This window comes from Mchenga conophoros, linkage group LG23, assembly GCF_057382185.1.
Source record: "Mchenga conophoros isolate Kocher_MC1m ecotype Shallow Benthic linkage group LG23, M_conophoros_male_GT1.1, whole genome shotgun sequence".
NCBI lineage: Eukaryota > Metazoa > Chordata > Actinopteri > Cichliformes > Cichlidae > Mchenga > Mchenga conophoros.
In genome coordinates this window covers 47,480,180-47,503,426 of record NC_140547.1, presented here as the reverse complement: position 1 = coordinate 47,503,426, position 23,247 = coordinate 47,480,180, and the positions used below count along the sequence as shown (strand labels likewise).

Sequence of the window (23,247 nt, the reverse complement as noted above, 5' to 3'; positions counted from 1 at the left end):
GATCTCAAGGATAGTTTGGTTGTCTGTAGACCTTATTCCCTGGTCATTGTAGATCTCAAGGATAGTTGGTTAGCTGTTCTTAGTCATAGCTGGTGAGCTGATAACTCGCCTGTTTTTTCTCCATGTTCATAAGCGTAGCTGCAACTTTGACTCAGCCTGTTTTGTAGATATGAGATTGTATTCAGTTTGTCATTGTAACCGCTGTGTATATAATACAGGCTCAGGAGAGTGGCTGCACACAGCATGTAGTTTAGTCATTTCATCAGCTAACTGAGAGAGGCGCTCGGTCCCTATTTTATTCTGTTTGGCACAAAATGAAATTATTTGGCCTCTCAGATGCTTTTAGAGATTCCCAAATGACTGATGATGACATCTCTGGGGTCTGATTGATAGAAAAAAATCTCTTTGAGACCTTTTGTAACTGACAAACTCTTCATCTGCTAACAACACTGAGTTGAATCTCCATGGCTGATAGTTGGAGCAGGCATCAGGAATACACATTGAAAAAAACAAGAGGAGAAATCACCAGAGTCTTATAATCACATTCTGTAACTAAAGGGAGACGTTTTTCTATACAAATATATGTTTTATGGACATTAGAAAAAAAAGAGTATTGACGTGAAGCACGATTATGAAATCTCCATACATCAGCCAGCCCATAATTATCAAGAAAGCTCTGAATGACGCATGCTGACTTTGGACTAAGTGTACTTTTGTGTGAACTGTGGTCCATAGCAGATAATGAGCAGTTTAGGTCTCCCTCAAAGATGATATTGTGTGATGACATATTGGGGAGCCGCGCAAAGACATTAGTGAAAAATCTGTGATCGTCCCAATTAGAGGCGTAGATATTTGCTAAGATCAAAGGAAAACCATAAACTATATTTTCTGCACTTAAAATCCTGTAATTTTCTCATAAATCGACAGTGCGCCTTATGGATGAATTCTGGTTGTGCTTACTGACCTCGAACCGATTTTATGTGCTACACGGCGCTCAGAAACCTTTCAAAAGATGTTTTGGTACGACTTTGCTCAGCTACGAGGCCGCACCGCTTGATGGATTGTTGGAGCATTACAGCTACGAGGAGCCTCGCGGAGTGATACGTACTCTGCTTCAACGTAATATTACTGTATTGAGTGTGTATAAGGACCATAAATGGCACCTGTAAGAGACTCGGTTACAAAGAGGGTTTCAAACTCCAGGCTGTCAGTCACGCAGTAGAACCTGGGAACAGAGCAGCTGCTTGTTATTATGCTCAGCGTCTGTTTACATTTTGACTGCACGATTGTGAGCTTTTTGTTATGCACAAAAACAACATTGTTTTCTTTTATTTATGGAGCATTATTATTTAATAAATGCTGATCATTTATTCCTGAGTAATTGTTTCATGTACATCTACGCTGTATGTTAATAAATGTGCCTGTGTGAGATTTGGGACACAGCTTTGACTAAGAACTCTCTTTTTGTTCGTACTTTCTGGCTTTAAAAATATCGAGATATATATCGTATATCGCCACCCAGCTAAAGAATATCGAGATATGAACTTTGGGTCATATCGCCCAGTCGTAATATTGCAATAGGTTGTCCGTTAAACTCAAGCGGGGCTTGGGCCCTGGCACGGCGTAGCCACACAATCCTGGTAGTAGTGACGCTCGGCTATGACGGCGTGCGGGTTACCAGCTGGCTTTCTCAGGATAGGGCTCCTGTGTGAGCGGTCGACAATAACGTCTTTATCCATACCCAGCACTTCACGTAGTAGCACGGATACGGCCGTGGAGGAGCTCGAGTCCAGGCCCTCTGGGATCCCTATGATGTGGATGTTAGCTCTCCGCTTCCTGCCTTCATCACATTTATCCTTCAGGTCAGACAGCTCCTCCTTCATACTCTCTACTGTAGACTGCAGGGTGGTCACCTCATCGCTCCACATTGACAGCCCATCCTCAGCTTCTTTCACTCTAACCTTTACTCCATCAACTTCGCCGCACGTCGCCGCCATGCTGTTAGCGATCTCATTTCTCAGTCCTTGCACGTCAGCCCTTATATTGTCAAAATCTTCTTTCAATGCATTTCTGACTTCTTCTTTTAACAGCGTACTAATGTCCTCTTTAATGGATTGAAGAAGCTCCAGTTTTAGAGCAGTAGGATCCACATCACGCACGTCTGTTGAGTCTGCTCTTCAGCGGCCGTAGAGCTGGACGCTGCCCTTTGGCCATCATCGATACTCTCGCCCGAGATCGCACCGGGGCTAAAATATTCACCTGCTCAGCTGTTTTTGATCAGTTTGAGCCTGTGTGGTTTGATCAGGTGGAGGAACGATGTGATGCTATAAAGACATCATCTTGTCCAAATGAAGTTGTTCCAACACGTGTTTAAAAAGATTTTAAAGGTTGTCGGTTCCGACATCTTAGCGATTTTTAACAGCAGTCTTAGTTCAGGTGTTGTACAGCCTGTTTTAAACATGCTGTTGTACAGCCTGTACTAAAAACCTGATCTGGATCCTCTGTCCGCTCAAATTTCAGGCCTATTTCAAAGCTTCCCTTCCTGCCGAAGATTTTGTAAAAGATTATATTTGTTCAGCTGCAATCTGTTGTAAAGGTTTCAGTCTGGTTTTAAAGCTCTTCACAGCACTGAAACTGCACTTTGAAAAGTTCTTAATGATCTTTTATCAGCCACTGATCAGGAGACTCAGCTGTGCTTTTGGATCTGACTGCTGCCTTGACCACAGCATCTTGACCTCACCATTGGAGCATGGCGGCATCAAGGGCGCTCTATTAGACTGGTTCAGCTCTTTTATTAAATCGCATTATTACATTTGGGGCTTATATTTGACGGCAATTTGAAAAACAGCTGAGCTCAGTTGTACAGCGGTCTTTCTTCAAACTGAGGCTTTTATCTAAGGTGAGATCATTTCTATCTTTTAAAAACCTTGAACGGGCGATCCACGTTTTCATGACGTCCCAGCTGGATTATTGTAACTCCTTATATGTTGGAGTTAGTGGGACCTGCCTGGCAAGACTGCAGCTGGTCCAGAAAGCTGCAGCTCGTCTTCTGACACAAGCTCAAAGACATTTATCGTCCCAACAACCACATATACGCTGGTCCCTCGCTGTAACACAGTTCACCTTTGGCGGCCTCGCTGTTTCGCTGATCTTTTTTGTGCAATTTTGCATGTTTTTGTTTTTTACAGCGCATTGTGTTCTGCGTCCTGATTGGCTGTAGACCATTGTCAGCCAATCTCGTGCCGTGTCTCCTGTACAGTACAGAATGTGTTCAAATTTACAGCAGTGTGACTCTGCAGTGCTGCACTGTATGTTTGTACGTTTTGTCCCAACAAACAACAATGATGACGAGACGTTTTGCACCTGTGGTAGCAGCCAAAGGCAGAGGAAGATGCTGACCATCATAGTTTCAACAAGGAGGCAAAAAGGTTGTAACTGTCCACAACAAGAACATCGTAAGGATGGAGTCAGCTTTGGCTTTGTGGCTCAGTGACCGCAGGAAAAAGAACATCGTGCTGGACACCAACATTATCTGCAGAAAAACTCAAAAGCTTTATGAAACTTTACCTGACAGCGAGGAGCCCAGGCCATGGACGAGTGCTCCTCACACAGAAGCTCATTTAATGCCAGCAAAGGCTGATTTGACACATTTCAGAAACACTTTGCTTTCACTCTTTAATAATGAACTTATTTTTCTATGAAGGTTTGAACTTTGTTTAAACAAGAGAGAAAAGTGTGAAAATGTTCATGCCTGTCTGAGAAAAGTGTAGAAAGTGTGCAGTGAGGGTTTAACTGCCTTAAAACTTCTATAATACTTGTAAAACATAAAGCTGCTACTTCATTCTGAGACTTATTTTTAGAACGTAACTCGATAAACGAGCGACCGCAGTAATGTATTGTGTTTATTTTGAAAACTCTCAACAGGATCTTCAGATTTATTTTGAAAGCTTTATCTGGAAAACACAAACACATAAGCAGGAAACAAAGAGCGTGATATGAAACGATAGACGTTTTCATATGGTCATCATATATACATCGTTCTATCGAACAGCCCCAGCTCCTGCTGTCAGTCTCTGTAAATCTGCTCTGAAAACACATTTGTATTCACTGGCTTTTAATACAGCATGAGAGTTATTTGATATTTGATGTGTGATATTAATATTAGGAGTTATTTTAATAGTTATCTTGGATTCTTGTACAGCACTGTGGTCAACGCTGCTGCTGTAATTAATGTGCTATAAACACATAAACAATCTGCAGTTAAACATCCAAAACTAAAGATGTGATCGCTGCCTTTAGAAAATGTGCTGATGCACAAGATATCAGCTCCATTAAGGTGGAATGTGGCCGTGTTAGAAACATGTTGGAAGAAGTTTGAAGCTGAAACTGTGAAGCTGAGAGTGAAAGAGCTCCAGCGTCTGTCACAGGAAACTTTCTTATTTCCACACTGATGAAAGCATCAAGCTTTGATTTCCTGCTGCTTTTATTGAGTCACACTGTGAAACTGAGCCACAGCTGAACCAGCATCCCTGTACAGCAGACACTTACAGCGCTTGGCTGCTTCCATTGGACCCTCTGCACAGAGCTTCAGTTTCCTCTTCTGGTCCCAAAGTGCAGAACAACAAGGTTTCAAACAGCTTCGTTCCAGCAGCATCAGCCACAGACATGCAGAGAGAATCCTTTGGTTGTGTTGTGTGTTTGCATATCTGCTGTGTTGCTTTGTGAGGATGGATCATCTCCTGCAGCTCCAGATAAACAAGCTGGACCTGAACCTTCACTTAGAAGACACTTGTGACGGGAACGTGTGAGAAGTTTTGTGCAGACAAGTGTGGATTTAGAGTGTGGGACGAGCTCTCCACAGTCTTTGTGGAGATCCACATTCTGCATACTGCCTGTGAGAAGCTGCAGACATTTGTCCTCCAAATCCACTGAGCAGCTGCTCGTGGTGGTATTAGCTTCATGTGTGCGTGTTAGCATGAAGCCTCGGTCACACTCTGCTGTGGACACGGTCACGGACAGCTGGACGCCTGATGGACGAGTCGTCCTTCCTGTTAAACTTCTTTGAGCATGAGAATAGCATAAGAAGCTCAGTGGACACTGTTCAGTGTTTTAACTCTCGCTTTCTGATGGGTTTAGATTTTATTATTGTCATTTGTATTAGGAAATATTTAACCATATATTCTTAGAGGTGTATAATCAATTGTGTAGTGATAGGATGTGTGATCTTTAGCAGGCTGCAGGGGCTTGGTGTGTATTCCACACTAGAATGCACACCCACATCCTGGGAGCACGAGAGAGGTCGTACCTTCTCTTATTGTTTTATGGTAGGATTAACGTAGCTACGTCTGTTCTAGTCTAAGTGCTTTTTGTTTAGATGAACTGCTGGACTTCCTCACCATGTTATCTAGGGTGAACCATCTAGGGTGAAGGGGGGTCTACCCTCTTCCTGACCAAGGATGTTATATGACCCTTTGATCAGCAGTACCACACACACACACACACACACACACACACAGTATTCTTTGTTCACATGTATACCTATGTGAGATGCTATATGTTAATGACCCTATGCATATTCATGTAACCACAATAAAAGGAGTGCTATGGGGAACCTGGCTGAGAGTCTGATGGTGGTCAAGTGGTGGAACGACGCTTGGCTCCAGCCAGGTCTCCCTCATGCATGAGTAAACCAGAGAACTTTGGTGCCTTGTGTCTTGCTTTTTGCTGCGTAGCAGATTGTCCTTAACGTTCCAGTGGATAGGTTCAAACTACAAACCTATCATTAATTGGTCCTTCGAGAGCCGGATCCCTGGAGTCGACATTCACCGAGGGGAAAAGAGACACGCCGACAGACTGACGTCAGCCAGGACTTATAGAGGTCCTGCAGCAAAGTCCCGAGGCGTGAGAATTCGCCATCGAGCCGGTGGATTAGCCGTCTGTTTTTTCTCCTCGATGGATGACGATTGACGGGATTCGGGACTGATGCTACTCGCAATAAGCAACACCAAGTAGGTATGTGAAAAATCTAAGCCACTGTGTGAGGCTGAGTTGTAAAGTCTTTATCACTGTGTGCGATAAAGCGTGTAGTCACTGTGTGCGACTATTCTTTGCCGCTGTGTGCAGCAAAGCGCGCGTCCACTGTGTGAGGTTGCGTTGAAAGTCTTTATCACTGTGTGCGATAAAGCGCGTGATCACTGCTATGTAAGTCTTTGCCACTGTGTGCGACAAAGCACGCAGTCACTGTGTGAGACTGCGTTGAGACAATAGGCCTAATTTTTGTTGTTTGTGTGTGAGGATATTTTTTGTTGTTGTTGTTGTTGTGTGAGTGTGTGCGGAGCAGAACACGTGGTCTGTGACGTCGGCAGCTGTTGTTGTTATTATGGGTTCCCAAGCAACCAAGAGTGTGTCAGAGGGTGACGAGAAGTTTATGGTGAAATTCGCTCCCGGTAGCGCAAAGTATTTAGGACATTGGCGCAAGAAATATGATTTTGAAGGTAAATTGGTTGTAGGACAATGTCAAATGTTAGTAGACCAGTTGACAGTGAAAGCAGCTTGTGCGACAGGGAAATTGAAACAGGAGAGAGAGTTACAAGTGGCGTCCGCTAAATTGTGGTTAGAACAGGCACAGAAGAGACAGGAGGCAGTGACTATATATACTGACAGTCAGTATGCATATGCTACACTTCATTTCTTTGCCGCTCAGTGGTCAAGACGAGGCATGACAACATCAACAGGTAAACCTGTGGAGCATGCGACATTGTTGCAGGCCCTGTTGAAAGCAGTCTTACTGCCTAGTAAAGTTGCGGTTTGTAAATGTGCAGCACACACACGTGGCACTGACCCCATTGTACTAGGCAACGCCTTTGCAGATAAAATTGCAAAGGAAGCGGCCCTTGGAACACATGGGGTTCATGTTCTGGCGTCACAGGAGCAAACTACGCCCATCACACATGATGTGTTAGCAGACATGCAGTCACACTCACCTCCAGCTGAGAAGCAGCTGTGGCTCACTAAAGGAGCAAGCCTGCGAGGTGATGTCTACTATCTTTGTGATAAACCTATATTGCCTAAGAACCTATATAGGACTGCTGCAAGTTTGAGCCACGGGCTCTGCCATGTCTCGACAGCTGGGATGGTGGCAGCAGTCGAACGGCAGTTTTTCACACTGGGATTCAATGCTTATTCAAAACATTTTTGTAAAGCATGTTTAATATGTTGTAAACATAATGCTCAGGGAAACCTCAGACCTAGGAGAGGAAAGTTTCCCAGACCCAGCTACCCATTTGAAGTAATCCATATGGATTTCATTGAGTTGTCTAACTGTAACACCTACAGGTACTGCCTGGTGATTGTGTGCCCGTTCTCAAAGTGGGTAGAAGTTGTCCCCACTAAGAAAGCAGATGCTATTTCAGTGGCTAAAGTGATATGCAAAAATGTGATCCCAGAGCATGGGATCCCCCAGACTATTTACAGTGACAATGGTCCTCATTTTGTGAATGAAGTAATTGAGAAAATGTCACAACATCTGGGGATAACGCTGAAAAACCATTGCTCATATCACCCACAAAGTGCAGGGCTGGTTGAAAGGACTAATGGCACAGTAAAGCTGAGACTCAGGAAAACAATGGAGGAAACAGGCAGAACATGGGTAGACTGCATTGAGCTAGTGAAAATGTATATGAGAATCACGCCAACTGATAATGGCCTAACGCCTTTTGAAATAATATATGGCAGGCCATTTAGAGTTCCAGTGTTTTGTAATGATAATGATAAAGCAGAAGAAGAAAACACACTAGCAGACTGGATGATTAAAATGCTGAAAAGCAAAGAAGTCATGAGTGCAAATAATCTGCCAGATGATTCTGTTTCTGTACAGGAAGAACGTCTGAAGCCAGGGGACTGGGTACTGATAAAGGTCATAAAGAGGAAGTGCTGGTCGAAGCCACGGTGGGACGGACCATACCAGGCTCTGCTGACAACACCAACTGCTGTGAAGATTGCAGAACGACCCACCTGGATACACCAAAGCCACTGCAAAAAGGTGACACACATCCAGGCCAGCTCGGAGTAAGTGGCAGGAAGACCGGGTACAAAGGGGGGGAAAGCCTCTAGGGCCCTTCGTCTCAATCCGGTGAAGAAACCAACTGAGCCACAGGTACTCATCAGAATGGCTGGTAAAGTGTTGTCTACCCTGCTGGGTGTAATGGCTTTGATGTCATCATGGTCAGCTGTGGAGACCCTGTATGTCCAAGGAAACCACACCCAATACCCTCATGGCTATTCTACAAACTTTTGGTGGCAGTTTATGAATACAACTGCTCACTTGAACAATAGGACGGACTGCTATGTGTGTGCTCATATGCCGTTATCCGCATATACATCTGGACTGTGGCCGTACAGCATACCAGAGGACAGGAGTTGGTGTCTGTTGGGCTTAGCAACTCATCCTGGCAACAGAGTCCTCTGGTCCCAGGCCAACTATAGTACACCTCTGAACATCACCTGGAGTAAGTCGCCACTTATAGATGTGAATTGTTCTGAGCAAACTGACTTATTGGCCTGGCCTCAAGTGTCAGACCCACTGCCAGACATAATATTGCTGAACAAGCTGAATACAGCTCAACTGCCGTTGTGTGTGATGAACAATGGATCACTGTCAGTGGGGGAGCTGCCGCTTCGTTTATGTGGATACATATACACCTACTGCCCTCCAGAGAATGAGAGCAGGTGTATGAAATGCTTGACCAGTGCAAAGTGAGCTGAGAACTTGACATTAAGGAGGACTGAATGCAAGTCCAACCGGGCTTACAGGATACCAGTAAAAGCAAAGAGTCAGAAGTGGACAGGATGTGCAAGGATGGTGCCGAGCAGTAAAGGAACAAGAGTTTTGGCTGATTGGTATTTCTTGTGTGGACATAAAGCCTATCTATCACTCCCTGAGGGATGGGGAGGATTGTGTGCCGTGGTGAAGTTATCGGATCATGTCTTCTTCATGGACAGAGTTGAACATCACCCTAGCAACCGACGGAAGCGTGAGGTGAATATAGCCTCACCTAACTCTTTTGGAGTGACAGTAGACACTGGAGTGCCACGAGAATTCCGCATTTGGAGTGGAGGAGCTAAATTCTTCCAAAGTTTGATCCCAAACATCAGAGTTGCGGGATCATGTGGAGATCAACCGATATGCCTTACTGCGACACATTAATCTCACTAAGACTCTGGGAACAGCCTTAGCGGAGGAGCAAAAGGCCATCAGAACGATGGTACTGCAGAACAGGCTGACCCTAGACTTGATAACAGCATCACAAGGAGGAGTGTGTAAGCTGATTGGAGAGACATGTTGTACGTTTATTCCGGATGGATATACGACTGGAGGAGACATCTATGAGGCACTGCAGAACTTAACTGCTCTGCAGAAATATGTGGCGGACCACACATCAGGAGGAGACACATCACAAGGCTGGATAGCCTGGTTGACATCTGGACCATGGTGGAATATGTTTCTAAAGTTTTTGACTCCCATTCTTACATTATTGGCTTTGCTTTGCTTGTTTACAGGTTGCATCTTGCCATGTGTAAGATCGATGGTGAATAAAATGATTGCTAACACCTTTACCAATTTCATACTGTTGCAGCAGAGTGACATGGATGCTAAGGCTAATATGTGTGTATGAAATGAAGCCTGCACTGAAAATGTTGACAAGTGGTGTAGAGCTGAAGATATATATATGCCGTATAGCCTTAAAAAATGACAATACAGGGTGGTGATGATGGGTTTAGATTTTATTATTGTCATTTGTATTAGGAAATATTTAACCATATATTCTTAGAGGTGTATAATCAATTGTGTAGTGATAGGATGTGTGATCTTTAGCAGGCTGCAGGGGCTTGGTGTGTATTCCACACTGGAATGCACACCCACATCCTGGGAGCACGAGAGAGGTCGTACCTTCTCTTATTGTTTTATGGCAGGATTAACGTAGCTACGTCTGTTCTAGTCTAAGTGCTTTTTGTTTAGATGAACTGCTGGACTTCCTCACCATGTTATCTAGGGTGAACCATCTAGGGTGAAGGGGGGTCTACCCTCTTCCTGACCAAGGATGTTATATGACCCTTTGATCAGCAGTACCACACACACACACACACACACACACACACACACACACACACACACACACACACACTATTCTTTGTTCACATGTATACCTATGTGAGATGCTATATGTTAATGACCCTATGCATATTCATGTAACCACAATAAAAGGAGTGCTATGGGGAGCCTGGCTGAGAGTCTGATGGTGGTCAAGTGGTGGAACGACGCTTGGCTCCAGCCAGGTCTCCCTCATGCATGAGTAAACCAGAGAACTTTGGTGCCTCGTGTCTTGCTTTTTGCTGCGTAGCAGATTGTCCTTAACGTTCCAGTGGATAGGTTCAAACTACAAACCTATCACTTTCACTTCAGCTTCACCAACAACAGCACAAGCAGAGCAGCCCACTGCCTGCATGGCTGGGACAGCGCCCCCTGGTGACTGTAAACCACTACAACATGTAGACGGCCGTCTGCAGGCTGGATGTAGCACCACCGCAGAGACGTGCTGCAGCTCTGTTTAGTTACCCAGCTGACAGCAGAGGCTGTAGTTTACTGTTACCAACATGGAAAACTGAAGCTTCACCAGCTGGAGCTACAGAGCTGGAGAACAAAGGAGACTGAGAGGCCAGAATGATGTGGGAGGAAACATCAAGAGCCTGTTTGAAAGGAGACACATGTGGATGCTGTGCCAGTCTGTGGTCTGTCAGAAGTCAGCTGAGTCACACTGCAAGAAGCTGCAGAATCTCAGAGGAGGAGATTTGGAAGTGTTTGTGGGACAAACTGGACTCAAAGAAAGAAGATGTTTGTGAAGTCTTTGGTGGAGGTGAGCAGTGTGAAGCAGAACACATGCAGATGAATCAGGAGGTCAGCATCAGTGTCTCCTTGTGGTGGACGGTAAAAGAATCAGAGCCAACGCTCCCGTCCACCCTCGGCATGAAGCAGTGCTGTTTCTGAAACAGGAGGACAAGTCCAGAGAAGACAGAGGAAGCAAAGATGAGGGTGGGACAGGACAGCAGGACTTCCTTCACACCTGCAGCTCCATCACACTGCTGTAGCTCCTCTTCATCACACATGTACCTGCAGCCTGTCTTCGAGTCCAGGAGTCACCTCCACACAGTGTAGAAGCCTCCTGTGCAGACCATGGAGTCCAGCCTCTGTCAGGGAAGTCGGCACTAAAGCCTGAAAGACTTCAATCTGTCTCTGCTCCACCCGAGAAAGACCAGCACCGTACTTGTTGTGCATTCAAGGAGGGAACATCAGCGCTGCATCGTGGGAACAACACCGCAGGAACAAAGACACAGCACGGCCGATGAAGGACGAGGACAAAGGAAAGGTGAGTGAGAAGACCCTGGTGGTGTGGACGGACCTGCAGGGGCTCCAAGACTGAGGAGCAGAGACGTCCATGTACCAGCTGAGGATGCTGCAGTGATCCAGGGAGCTCGGTCCAATCTGAGGCCGTGTGAACTACGTGGACCACAGTTTCTTCACAGACTTCAGCCACGTGAACATCTGGAGATCCAACAGTGTACGAGCTGTGAGCCATCAGCTGTTTCTCTCATCAGCTGCTGTAATGAGAGCTGCTGGAATCATCTCGAGCAGCAGGAAATCACTGATGTTGTTTCTAAACAAAGATATGGGACTGAGCTCCGCTGAGCTCCTTCTACTTTCATCCAGATAGAAACTGCTACAGTCTGCTGATTATTGCTTTGCCTCCATCACACGAGCTCTTTATCCTGTTCTTCACTCTCATTGGTTCTTTGTCTGCTTGTTTTTACAACAGTAGTCTTCTGATTGGTCAAAGGAGACAATCAGCTGTGACTAAATGTAGCTCCTACAGCAGTGATGGGAATAACTACTGAAGCTAATCCAGTATCAAAGCTCAGGAATCAGCAGCTCCCACCTCGTTTTCTTTCAACAACTATTTTTAGCTGCTGTGTTTTTGTGTTTCTGCAGACCTCAGACATCCTGCTGCTCTGGACAACTTTTTCATTCTTTTGTATCATTATTTTGCTTTTCTTTTATTATTATGTTATATGTATTAATATGTGAAACACTTATTCTTTGTGTTTTTGCTTTGCTCCTGTCAAACTGCTTTAATAAAATCTGCTGCAGTCTAAACTGTGGACGTTCCCTTTTTAACCCTTTGTGAAACAATAAAGGTTTAAATCTGAGTATTCATCTATGTTAGTGTTTAATGGGTCTAATAGGTTGCTTTGGCCTTTCCCAGTAATATCTTCCCTTGCAGTCTGTGGTCCAGGCTTCTAAAACCATCCCAGGTTAACAAGAACTACAATCTAGAGGAGAGCTGCCATAACAGGTGTGACTGATGAGATCTGACCTGCAAGGTTACTCAGGTTTGTTTGTATCAGGACAAGCAGGGAAGCCGCCTGGACGTCAAAGTAGTTAGAGCTGGGCGAGTGTCCTCACCCACATCGGCTTCACAACTCTGCATCACCTACTGAGTAAGACTCAGAGCATCAGAGATTAGAAGGTCTACAAAGAGCTGAACCAGACTTCCTGTATAAAGGTTTTAGTTCCACAGATCGACAGTGTCAGCACAACTAAAACGTGGAGACTGACCTCAGAGTTTCAATTTGATGTTGTGGATTCTCCAGAAGAACACACAGCTGCTTCACTCCTGAATCCTGAAGATTGTTGGAGCTCAGGTCCACCTCTCTGGGATACGAAGGGTTGAGCTTCAGCACTGCTTCCAGATAATCACAGCTGATCTCTGACAAATCACAGCGCTCCAATCTGTATAGAGAATGAAAGATGTAAGTTTATTAGACAAAGTGCTTGAAATCATTCAGTGTTTCATCATCTGTTCAGAGCTGAAGAAGGTTCAGAATGTAGAAGTTTAGAAAATGGAAACTCCAAACAGCTGAAGCCAACAGGAAGCAGCTTCAAACAAACACAACAAGAGAAAAAACTCTGAATGTTTCACATTAAAGTCGAACATTTCTAACAAGAGTGTTTTAAAGACAGCGTCACTGATGATCATCTTCTGCCCAGTAAAACTTTGGTTTTCCACATGTGAGTGTTAATGATGCACAAAGACTGTGAGTGCAAAGAGGGAGCGAGGAGGATGACAGAGAGATGGTACAGGAGCATCAAGAACCCGGCGAGGAAATGAGCAGAAGGACTTTGGAGCCTGTTGGATTGAAGCTTTCACAGAGACGTGTTTGACTGGACACCACCAGGACAGACTTTTAATCCCAGGATTTGGATGAGCTTTCTGTCTTTATGGTCACAAATGATGCTGTAACTCTGTGAATGTCCTGGAACTGTCAGCAGTGTGGTTACGTCCTTTTGACCTGAGTTTCCACAGCTCTTATAACAGCAGTGTACATTCAGACTGAGACACGCTTCAGTCTGTATGGACCTGTTTCTGTAGCTGCCACCATCATTCTACGGTCGTGTCCAAATTCATGGGCTGCATCCTCCCGAGGACCCGGCCTTTGCGGTCTACGTGGGCTGGGTCCTCAGAAGGTCGGGTAGGCTGGAAATAAACGGCTGGGGAAATTGGACGGTCTAGCCTTCTGATTAGCATCACCGCTGTCTCGGTGGAGTTTTATAAACTCAGCCGTCTGCTCCTTGCTATCTAAAATATAACAGGACACTGGCGTAAATTCTCGACCGTCTCACACTTCTGTTTAATCAGTTTTCTGTTTGACGTTTAGTCAGCTCTGTAAAGACCAAGGAGGAACCCACCTGGGGGATTAATAAAGTTTTATTTTATCTAATCTAATAACTTTAATCTCAGCCAAACCGATTTACTCACGAACAAACAAAACACTGAAAAAAGCCAAACAATAACATTTTGAGGTTGTCTAAGTGACTTATATATCACGTTTAACCTGAGTAGCGAAAGTCCGCGGTGATCTGAAAATGATGTGCCGGGAGTTGTGCCGTTCTCGGCGGCTTCAGTGACCCTCGAGCTCCCGGCGAGCTATCGAGCTGGTGGGTAGCAGACGTCTCCGAAAACGTCGAAGCACTTTTGCAAATATGCGGTATCTTGATAAACCGAGCAGATATTTGATGTTTACACAGCTACTTTCTCGCCTGAAAATATGTTAAAAGTTTATTTTGTGACCGAAAAAGATTAGTATGAGTAATTTTAAAACTTAGTAGCGGCCGCCATTGTTGGAAACTGGAGTTTGGCTGGGCCGCGCTATGAATTCTGGGATATGGTAGGCCACGAAGGACACACCCGACCCATCCTTCAAATTCGGGGAAAAGGAGAACGCATTTGTTGGCTGCATTCGGAGGAGTCTACGAATTTGGACAGCCTTCGACGTGTCGCTGTGACGTAATCGGTCTACAAATGCGGCCTCAGGAGGATGCAGCCCATGAATTTGGACACGACCTACATGTTTGTACATCAGCTTATCAAATACTGTCTGCTGTCTTCATTTATTACTCTTCACCTGCTTCACTGTCACTGTGTGGGCGGAGCAGCCTGAGCCCCGCCCACACAGACACAGCTCCTCTCTGGAGCAAAACTTCTGCTTCATCTCCGCCTCTTTTCTTCATCCTCCACCTCTCTTTTCTCTTCTTCGGTGTTCTGCAGCCACAGAGCCTCACAGCCATTAGCACGCCCATACCTGAGCAGCTAGCATTACCCAGCATGCCGTGCAGCAGTGTCAGTTTGTAAATGTGCAAGAATTCCTGCTCCAAACTGTTTCACAGAGTGCTGTGTGCCGTGACCTTTGACCTGCTAAAGACAGTCAGCTGTGGATTATTCATTGTTGTGTCTGATACTTAGAACTGTGAGGAAGAAGCTACACAGTTAATCAGGGTCCCCTCTCTCTGAATCAGGAAAGGTGGGCAGGCTGCGTGTGGGCCGCGGGCCATACGTTGAGTATCACTGTTTGAAATGTGAACATTGTTCTGCTGCAGTCAATGGACTAAACCAGAGAAGAAGAAAACAGACTTTACCATGAAGATCCTCAGTGTGGATCAGTATAATATCAGCCTGATGTCTGCAGTTTAGTGTCAGCACAACTTTCACATCATATTCATCTCAGCACAACTAAAACATGCTGACTGACCTCAGAGTTTCAAATCGACATCGTGGATTCTCCCGAAAATCACACAGATGCTTCACTCCTGAACCCTTCAGGTTGCTGTAGGTTCCACTCAGGTCCAGCTCTGTGGGATACGAGGGGTTGGACTTCAGCGCTGCTGCCAGATAATCAAGGCCAATATCTGACAAACCACAGCTCTTCAATCTGTATAAAGAATGAAAGATGTAAGTTTATTAGACAAAGTGCTTGAAATCATTCAGTGTTTCATCATCTGTTCAGAGCTGAAGAAGGTTCAGAATGTAGAAGTTTAGAAAATGGAAACTCCAAACAGCTGAAGCCAACAGGAAGCAGCTTCAAACAAACACAACAAGAGAAAAAACTCTGAATGTTTCACATTAAAGTCGTACATTTCTCATAAAAACAGGACAAAGACTTGAAAAAGTCGTGTTTTTCCTTCCAGGAACCACATGGCTTCACTTTTAAAGGTGAAGTGTGACAGAAATGGACATATTTGAAGTCCAACACCTTTTTCCAGTCACATTATTAAAGCAGACAAACTACAAGCTCATTTTCATTCCAACAAGTCATCTTCTGACCTGGACTAACAACACTGGTCTCTATGTGCAGCTGGCTGTGAGACCAGTGCTCAGGGAGCATCTACAAAGTGCAACACTGAAAGAACATCACACACTCATTTGCTTCCAGCACTTTCACACAAACATCTACTGTCATCATTCATGTTTCTGCTCCTCTGGATTCACACGGAGCCTCTGCTCATGCCGTTGCCATGGTGAATCATAGTATGTGGCTCCATAACTCAGACTGAGCATGCTCAGAGCTGATTGGCCCGACACTGATCAGCTGATCTAGAAGAGGAAACTCTGCTATATGTACATTATTACATCTACACCTGAATCACAACACTCACACAAATATATCAACTGTGTTTAATATTTTGGCACGTAGATCATTTATGTGCTTCAGCTCTTCTTACATTTTACCACCAACATGTTTCAAAAGGAGCAGCTTTTACTTTGAAGGCCAGCTGTCTGTGTTTCTTGTTTTCATTGTTGGATAATGGAACAAGTCGATGCTTCAGTGCTTTGAATTAGGAGTGGGTTTTAATAATCGATTCATCGATTAAAATCGATTCTGGCTTGGATAACGTGATATTGATTAATTAAAATCCTGAATCAATTTTTTAATATTAATTTATTTTGCCCGAAATGTCAGAATCTCAGGTTAAACCTCACAAAACTTTAACAACCACCAAACAGCTGAAACAGTAAATGAGAGCAGGAACACGGATTCTGCACAGAGACGTAAACACAAAGCTCGGACAGCTCGCCGATTCTGATGTTTCGGCGGGTCCACGCTTTGTGTTTACGTCCTTTTTGCGCTCGATTCTGAAGCTGTTAGTTTTATCTCTCTACAAACAATATTGACTGAACCAGCAGCAAAAGAAGATCCAAACTACGCTTCACATAAACATCGTCATGAACTCACTCTGACTTTTGCTGTTTTGCTTCCACCACAATAAAATCACACTTCATGCACAGCTCTCTCTCTCTCTCTCTCTCTCTCTCACACACAGTTTCCTGTCTAAAAATCTGTTTTCTGCATTATTCGCTTGCTTGTTACGCACAAGTCTACCGTTGTTTACAGCGCTGTCGGCCGCAGTTTTTTTCCTTTTACTTGCTTTCGTAAAGAAAACCTAATTTCTGCTGTTCAATACTGAACAAATTTAAACTTTTTAAAATTATGCAAATTGCAAAACGCTCAGTTGTGTCTTTAATAAAAACACTGTAACTTTGCTCTGCTTCACTTCAGCAGCATCAGGTAATGTTCATGTGTTGATTCATGGTTTTCTTTCGTTTTTGATCTACTGCAGAATATTTCTATAAAATCCCCGAACAGGAAAATCACCTTCATGTTCTTCCGTGTTTTATCTTCAGCTACTTTGACACAAAGGCCTCTGCTGTGATGCTCACACATTTGATAAAGTCTCGAAAGTGCCAGCTTCCCTTTTATAGACACAAAAATATGTAAATGTACTGAATTATAATATTTCTGTCTGAGGCAAAATTTCCCAGATTCCAATCGAATTGAATCGAACTGAACATTTCCTCATGAACTGTATTAAACTCTGTAAATGAACTGAGAACTATTTCTACATTTGAAACTATGGATTCATTTTCCCGTTCACTTCTGTACGTTAGTGTATAAATGAATGTTAGACTGGGCTCCATGGAAACACTTGGACTGGTCTCAGCTGCCTTCTTTCTGTAGTCCTTTCTCTTCTCCAGCTTCTGTTTGAAATCCTCTCACAGAGCCTGAAACCTGCTTTGCTGTCATGTGTGGGCCTGTGTTCCTCTGCTTTAACACAAACCTCACCACAGCAGCTGTGTGGGTCGTCTCTGTAGCAGCCCGATCAGCTTCTGATACATGAACATCATCACAGCTCCTAACTTCACCTTTATTAGCTTTGACATTCATGTCTTTCTTTTCTCTGTCTGTTTCCACACAAGCTCAAAGTCTCTGCAGCCTGTTTTTATCTGCTATCATCAGATCTCCAACAGCCTCATTCACATCCCTCACACACTCTACAGCCTCACCAGTACTGACTTCATCTTCACTGACTGATGGAGCACAACATGAACCTGTGGAGGCTGAAAAGCTGTCCTGACAAACATCTCCCCGTCACCACTGCACTTCTGTCAGCCTTTAAATGAACCCTGCTCAAGTCTGTCACTTCTATTTGGAGCCAAGAGGAAAACTGTTGTTCAGTCGTTTGGAAAGACACAACATTTCTGAAAGCACTCAAAGACACATTTCTCTTCAGACACATCCTGAACATTTAGGAACTAAAGAACGTTTCAAATATCAAAGATCTGAAATATAGAAACACAACAACAGCTGCAGTCAGTGAACTCACCTCAGAGTCTCCAGTCGACAGTTTGGACTCTCCAGTCCAGCACACAGAAGCTTCACTGCTGAATCCTGCAGCTCGTTGTTACTCATCTCCAGCTCTGTCAGATGGGAGGGGATGGACTTCAGAGCCGAGGCCACAACTTCACAATGAGTCCCTGAGAGTCCACAGTCAGCCAGTCTGTGATCATAGAAAATACAAAATGTGTTATTATAAAAGCAGAAAGTCTGCATTATAAACACAGACTGAATGTATATGAAGACAAAACAGAGTGAGGTCATAATCTGATGAACATCTGCTCTTCACATCTGTGCTTCAGCTCCTCTTACTGTGTTTGACATGACACAACGATTGAGTCTCTCTCAGACCTGCAGACTTTTAATGAGAATCTTTGTTTGGCTTTAATCTGCAGATGAAGGAGGAAGATGGTGTCACATTTAGGCTTCCATAATGTCCACAGTCTGTCACTGAGATCTGATCCAGAGTCAGAGTGAAGACACACATGTGGACTGTTTCCTGTCTTGAATCCAGAACATTTTGAATGAGCTCAGCTCAGTGAAGAGTTCCAGCTGGAAAGACGATCTCTGTTTGCTACCTGCTGCTGTCAGGTACGACTGTTCACGTCCACACTCAGGAAAAATCTGCTGACTGTCACCAAACGGAGCAGAAATGTCATCACTGGACAATAATGATGAATGAACTCAGAGCTGCTGATATCACATCTGATTTCAGGGGAACTAAACACAGAAATGATTGGCTCCTTTTAGCTTTCTGAGCCATTAGTCTGCAGGTTTATCACTAGTTGGCAGAAACAGACTTGTATTAATGTTCAGCGCTTCAGTGTTTATGACTCCAGATCCAGGTGACAGCAAGTCAAAATGATGTTACCTGTCTGTGTCCAGCAGCAGCCTTTGAATATTGTTATAAACTCACATGGATCAGTTTGTCTTTGATTGGTTTGTAAAGTTCAAATTCATTTATATTCATCAACTCTAAATGAAAAATGTTTTTCTTCTTCTATGTTTATTATTAGAGTAACAAATTCTTATAGTTTCCTGTTGTTGAGAATTTCAGTGTAAAACCACTCGGACCTGTGCATCACTGCACACTGTGAAAGTATTACTGCAGTTTAATCTATAATCCTAATCAGTGTGTTTACTGGACTGTAGTCAGACCTCCGTTATACCAAAGGAAACACTGAACGTCTTCAAAGTCACAATAAATTTATAATAAATGCTAATAAATACTGGAGTGTTAGAAAAGATGCTTCCAGCGTGTTTGTCTTTGATAGGGTTTATTCTGTTCGTCTACAGTCTGACCACTTGGGGGCGCTTTTGTCTCTTTTGCTCTGAGCCTTGGGTTTATTCAAACTGATTTTAATAAACTATTTTATGCAAGTTGAAGCTTCATCTCCATCTCCAGTGGTTGTTGCATATTTTATGACTATATTAGTAACAGTCAGAGAGTTTAGAGTAAATTAGATCTTCACGTTTGATTTTTGACACAACATAAATGGTGAGCCGGTGTCAGAGGAAGTGACAGCATCCACCGAGGACCGGGGGGAGTGGGAGGACTGGGGGACCAGGCCAACAAAAAGGTGATCACTGATACAGGTCAGCAAACATTTGCTCATTTGGTGTCTTAGAGCAGACTCCGCCCAGCTTTGTCGTCCATGGTTGCTCTTTCAAAGGAATCTAGTTACATATTATTTTACTTAATGATCTACTGACACCACTGACTATGCAGGACAACCCCACGTCTGGAGCCAGTGCACATGTGCAGTTCAATTCCTGGGCAGGTTCTGAAGATGGCCGAGCTGTCGAGGACAAAGTTACTAATGTGAAGCTAATGTGGTTAATCAAGATCTTCATAACTATGTGGAGCAGAGTGTGCTTTCATCGTGGAGAAATCACACTGAAGAACTCGGCACACATTTTGGGGGCCTTTCTGTTTGTTGCTACAATCTGCAAATTTCATTAAAAGTTTAATAAACTATCATCTGGTCTTTATTTTTAGTTAGCACATACCTTAAAAACTCTAAGCTGTAAGCTAATGATAGTTATATAACAGCAGATGCATGCTGGTGCAATAAGCTGTATGTTTTATTTTTGATCTGATTAGTCAAATAATCACAAAAATAATTGTTTGTGGCAGCCCTACTGTGACCTCAAATAAGAAATGATTGCAGTTTATGACTGAGTAACTAAACTATCACCAACTGATAATATTAATGATCACATCTGGACTCACCGAGCCTTTCTGCAGTTCCTCACAGCTGCAATCAGTCTCAGTCGTCCCTCTACTGATGTTTTGTACTTCTTCAGGTCCAACTCATCCAGAACCTCCTCTGACATCTGCAGCATGAAGGCCAGAGCTGAGCAGTGGATCTCAGAGAGTTCCTTTGATTTGTTCTCTGACTTCAGGAACTCTTGGATCTCCTGATGTACTGAGAGGTCATTCATCTCCATCAGACAGTGGAAGATGTTGATGCTTCTGTCAGGAGAGGATTTTGTCTTCCTTTTTTTTAGATTCTTGATGACTCTCTGGATGGTTTCTGGACTGTTCTCTGTCTGACCCAGCAGACCTCCTAAGAGTCTCTGGTTGGACTCCAGACAGAGGCCATGAAGGAAGCGAACAAACAGGTCCAGACGACCATTTTTACTCCTGAAGGATTTTGTTAGTGTTTCCATCAAAAAATCATCCAGAGATGACTCTTTGTATTTTTTTCCCAAGAAGTCCTTCAGCACCTCTGACTTCCTGTTGGTGAAACAGTGGAACATGTAGACTGCAGCCAGAAACTCCTGGATGCTCAGATGAACAAAGCAGTAGACTGGTTTCTGGAAGATCACACACTCTCTTTTGAAGATCTCTGTACAAACTCCTGAGTACACCGAGGCCTCTGTCACATCCAGACCACACTGCTCCAGGTCTTCTTGGTAGAACATGATGTTTCCTTTCTCCAGATGTTCAAACGCCAGCCTCCCCAGCTTCAGAAGAACTTCCCTGTCAGCCTCCGTCAGCTCCTGTGGACTCGTCTCATGTCCCTCGTGGTACTTGTTCTTCTTCCTCTTTGTCTGAACCAGCAGGAAGTGTGAGTACATGTCAGTCAGGGTCTTGGGCAGCTCTCCTCTCTGCTCTGTAGTCAACATGTGCTCCAGAACTGTAGCAGTGATCCAGCAGAAGACTGGGATACTACACATGATGTGGAGGCTCCTGGATGTCTTCATGTGGGAGATGATTCTGCTGGACAGCTCTTCATCACTGAATCTCCTCCTGAAGTACTCCTCTTTCTGGGCGTCAGTGAAGCCTCGTACTTCTGTTAGCCTGTCAACACATGTAGGAGGGATCTGATTGGCTGCTGCAGGTCGGGAAGTTATCCAGACGAGAGCCGAGGGAAGCAGATTCCCCTGGATGAGGTTTGTCAGCAGCTGGCTGACTGATGACTTCTGTGTGACATCAGACAGCAGCTTCCTGTTGGTGAAATCCAATGAAAGTCTGCTTTCATCCAGGCCGTCAAAGATGAACAAAAGCTGAGAGACAGCCAGCTTCTCTGCTGTGACCTTCTGTAGTGTTGGATGGAAAACATGGAGCAGCTCCAGAAGACTGTACTGCTCCTCTCTGATCAGGTTCAGCTCCCTGAATGAAAGCAGAACCACCACACTGACATGTTGGTTCTCCAAGCCCTCTGCCCAGTCCAGAGTGAACTTCTGCACTGAGAAGGTTTTTCCAACACCAGCCACGCCGTTGGTCAGAACCACTCTGATGGGTCTCTGTTGGTCAGGTAAGGCTTTAAAGATGTCCTGGCACCTGATTGGAGTGTCATGGAGGGCGTCCATCTTGGAAGCTGTCTCCAGCTGCCTCACCTCATGTTGGCTATGAACCTCTTCACTCTGTCCCTCTGTGATGTAGAGCTCAGTGTAGATCCTGTTGAGGAGGGTTCTACTTCCTGTTTCATCACTTCCTTCAGTCACACGTTCACATCTCCTCCTCAGACTGATCTTATGTTCATCTAAAACCTCCTGCAGACCAACATCTGCTGAAAGAAAGAAAAACAGAAAGAAAACTCTTCAATGTCTGAACAACAACAAGAAGTCCAGTTTTCAGAAATGAGTCCATCAGCAGACAGATGTTCAGTCTTACTTTGTACACAGCTGCTCTGACTGGCTGTCTGCAGTCCAGCTCTGCTTCTGGATCTTTCTCCACACTGGGGACAGGACCAGTCTCCTGATGAAGCAGACTGGTCCCAGTATGAGGAGATGCACTGTCTGCAGAACCAGTGTCCACAGCTGGTAGAGACTGGATCCTTCAGGACGTCCTGACACAAAGCACAGCAGGACAGCTGCTCCTCCTCACAGACACCACTCCTCTTCCTCTTCCTCCCTCTGTGAACACATTTCTTTATCACTAAAATCATTGACTGTCAGTGACAAACATCCAGATTTGATGACACTGTGCAGAAGCTCTGATGGTCACAGAGAAAAGTCAAAGTGGAGAAACTTGTGTTTGAGTTCAGAATCCAAGTTTCCTTTGCTGTTCCTGCCTGTCTTATTAAACACAGAGTGATCAGCCTACAAACTCCACAGTAAAAGCCTTCATCACAGAGCTGATTATGTCCTTCACTGGATGTACTGGAAGTTTGGGATCCATCACTTTCAACTGACCTTTGACCTCCTCTAAAAACTGTGGTGGAGCAGCGGTGTCACATTCAGAGCTTTCAGCTTTATTTTGAAAGAGTTCAGTCATCAGGAAGTGAACTTCTGGGTTCTGATTTCCTTTCTATTCTTTTACAGAAGTGAAGAAGAAGAACTAAAAGCTTTGAAATGATCTGAGTGATATTTTTGAACATTGCCACCAAATTGAGTTCAGCCTCCAGCAGTAACTTTGTTTCATGATGCCTCCCTGATGATGTGATGTTTGATTACAAACCTGTTTATGTGTTAGACATTAATCACATGAACACAGGCAGAAAAAAGAAGCCAATGAAACAAATGACAGAAACGTGTTCATTCACTGCCATGATCCATATTTTCTATGTACAGATGTTTGTAAAGAACACGTGTGCAGCGCTTTGTTCTGAGTATCTGCTGTCAGCACACAGTGCAGCAATAACTACAACCACACGTTTCTGTAGATCCTGAACATCAGCCTGGAGGAATCTGACCTCAGGTCTGCACACAGAGGAGCTTCACCTCTGGGATGAT

At 44.3% G+C, this 23,247-nt stretch overlaps 1 protein-coding gene and 1 pseudogene across 3 annotated transcripts in view; one reads left to right on the top strand and one right to left on the bottom strand.

Moving 5' to 3' along the window:
* The window catches only part of LOC146548183 (protein NLRC3-like), a 115,065-nt gene extending 92,605 nt beyond the window's left edge, over positions 1-22,460 (bottom strand). For 2 of the 3 annotated variants that reach the window (XM_085266172.1, XM_085266173.1), the window contains exons 1-3: positions 22,187-22,460; positions 20,297-22,082; positions 18,053-18,226 (exon numbers count right to left, since the gene is read on the bottom strand). In XM_085266172.1, coding sequence (XP_085122298.1) covers positions 18,053-18,226; positions 20,297-22,082; positions 22,187-22,460 — 2,234 coding nt within the window. Of the gene's footprint in view, positions 1-12,670; positions 12,845-18,052; positions 18,227-20,296; positions 22,083-22,186 lie in introns of all 3 variants that reach the window. The other variant, XM_085266170.1, reaches the window with a different exon arrangement.
* LOC146548184 (uncharacterized) lies at positions 8,112-9,674 on the top strand (annotated as a pseudogene).
* Positions 22,461-23,247: the final 787 nt, after the last annotated feature.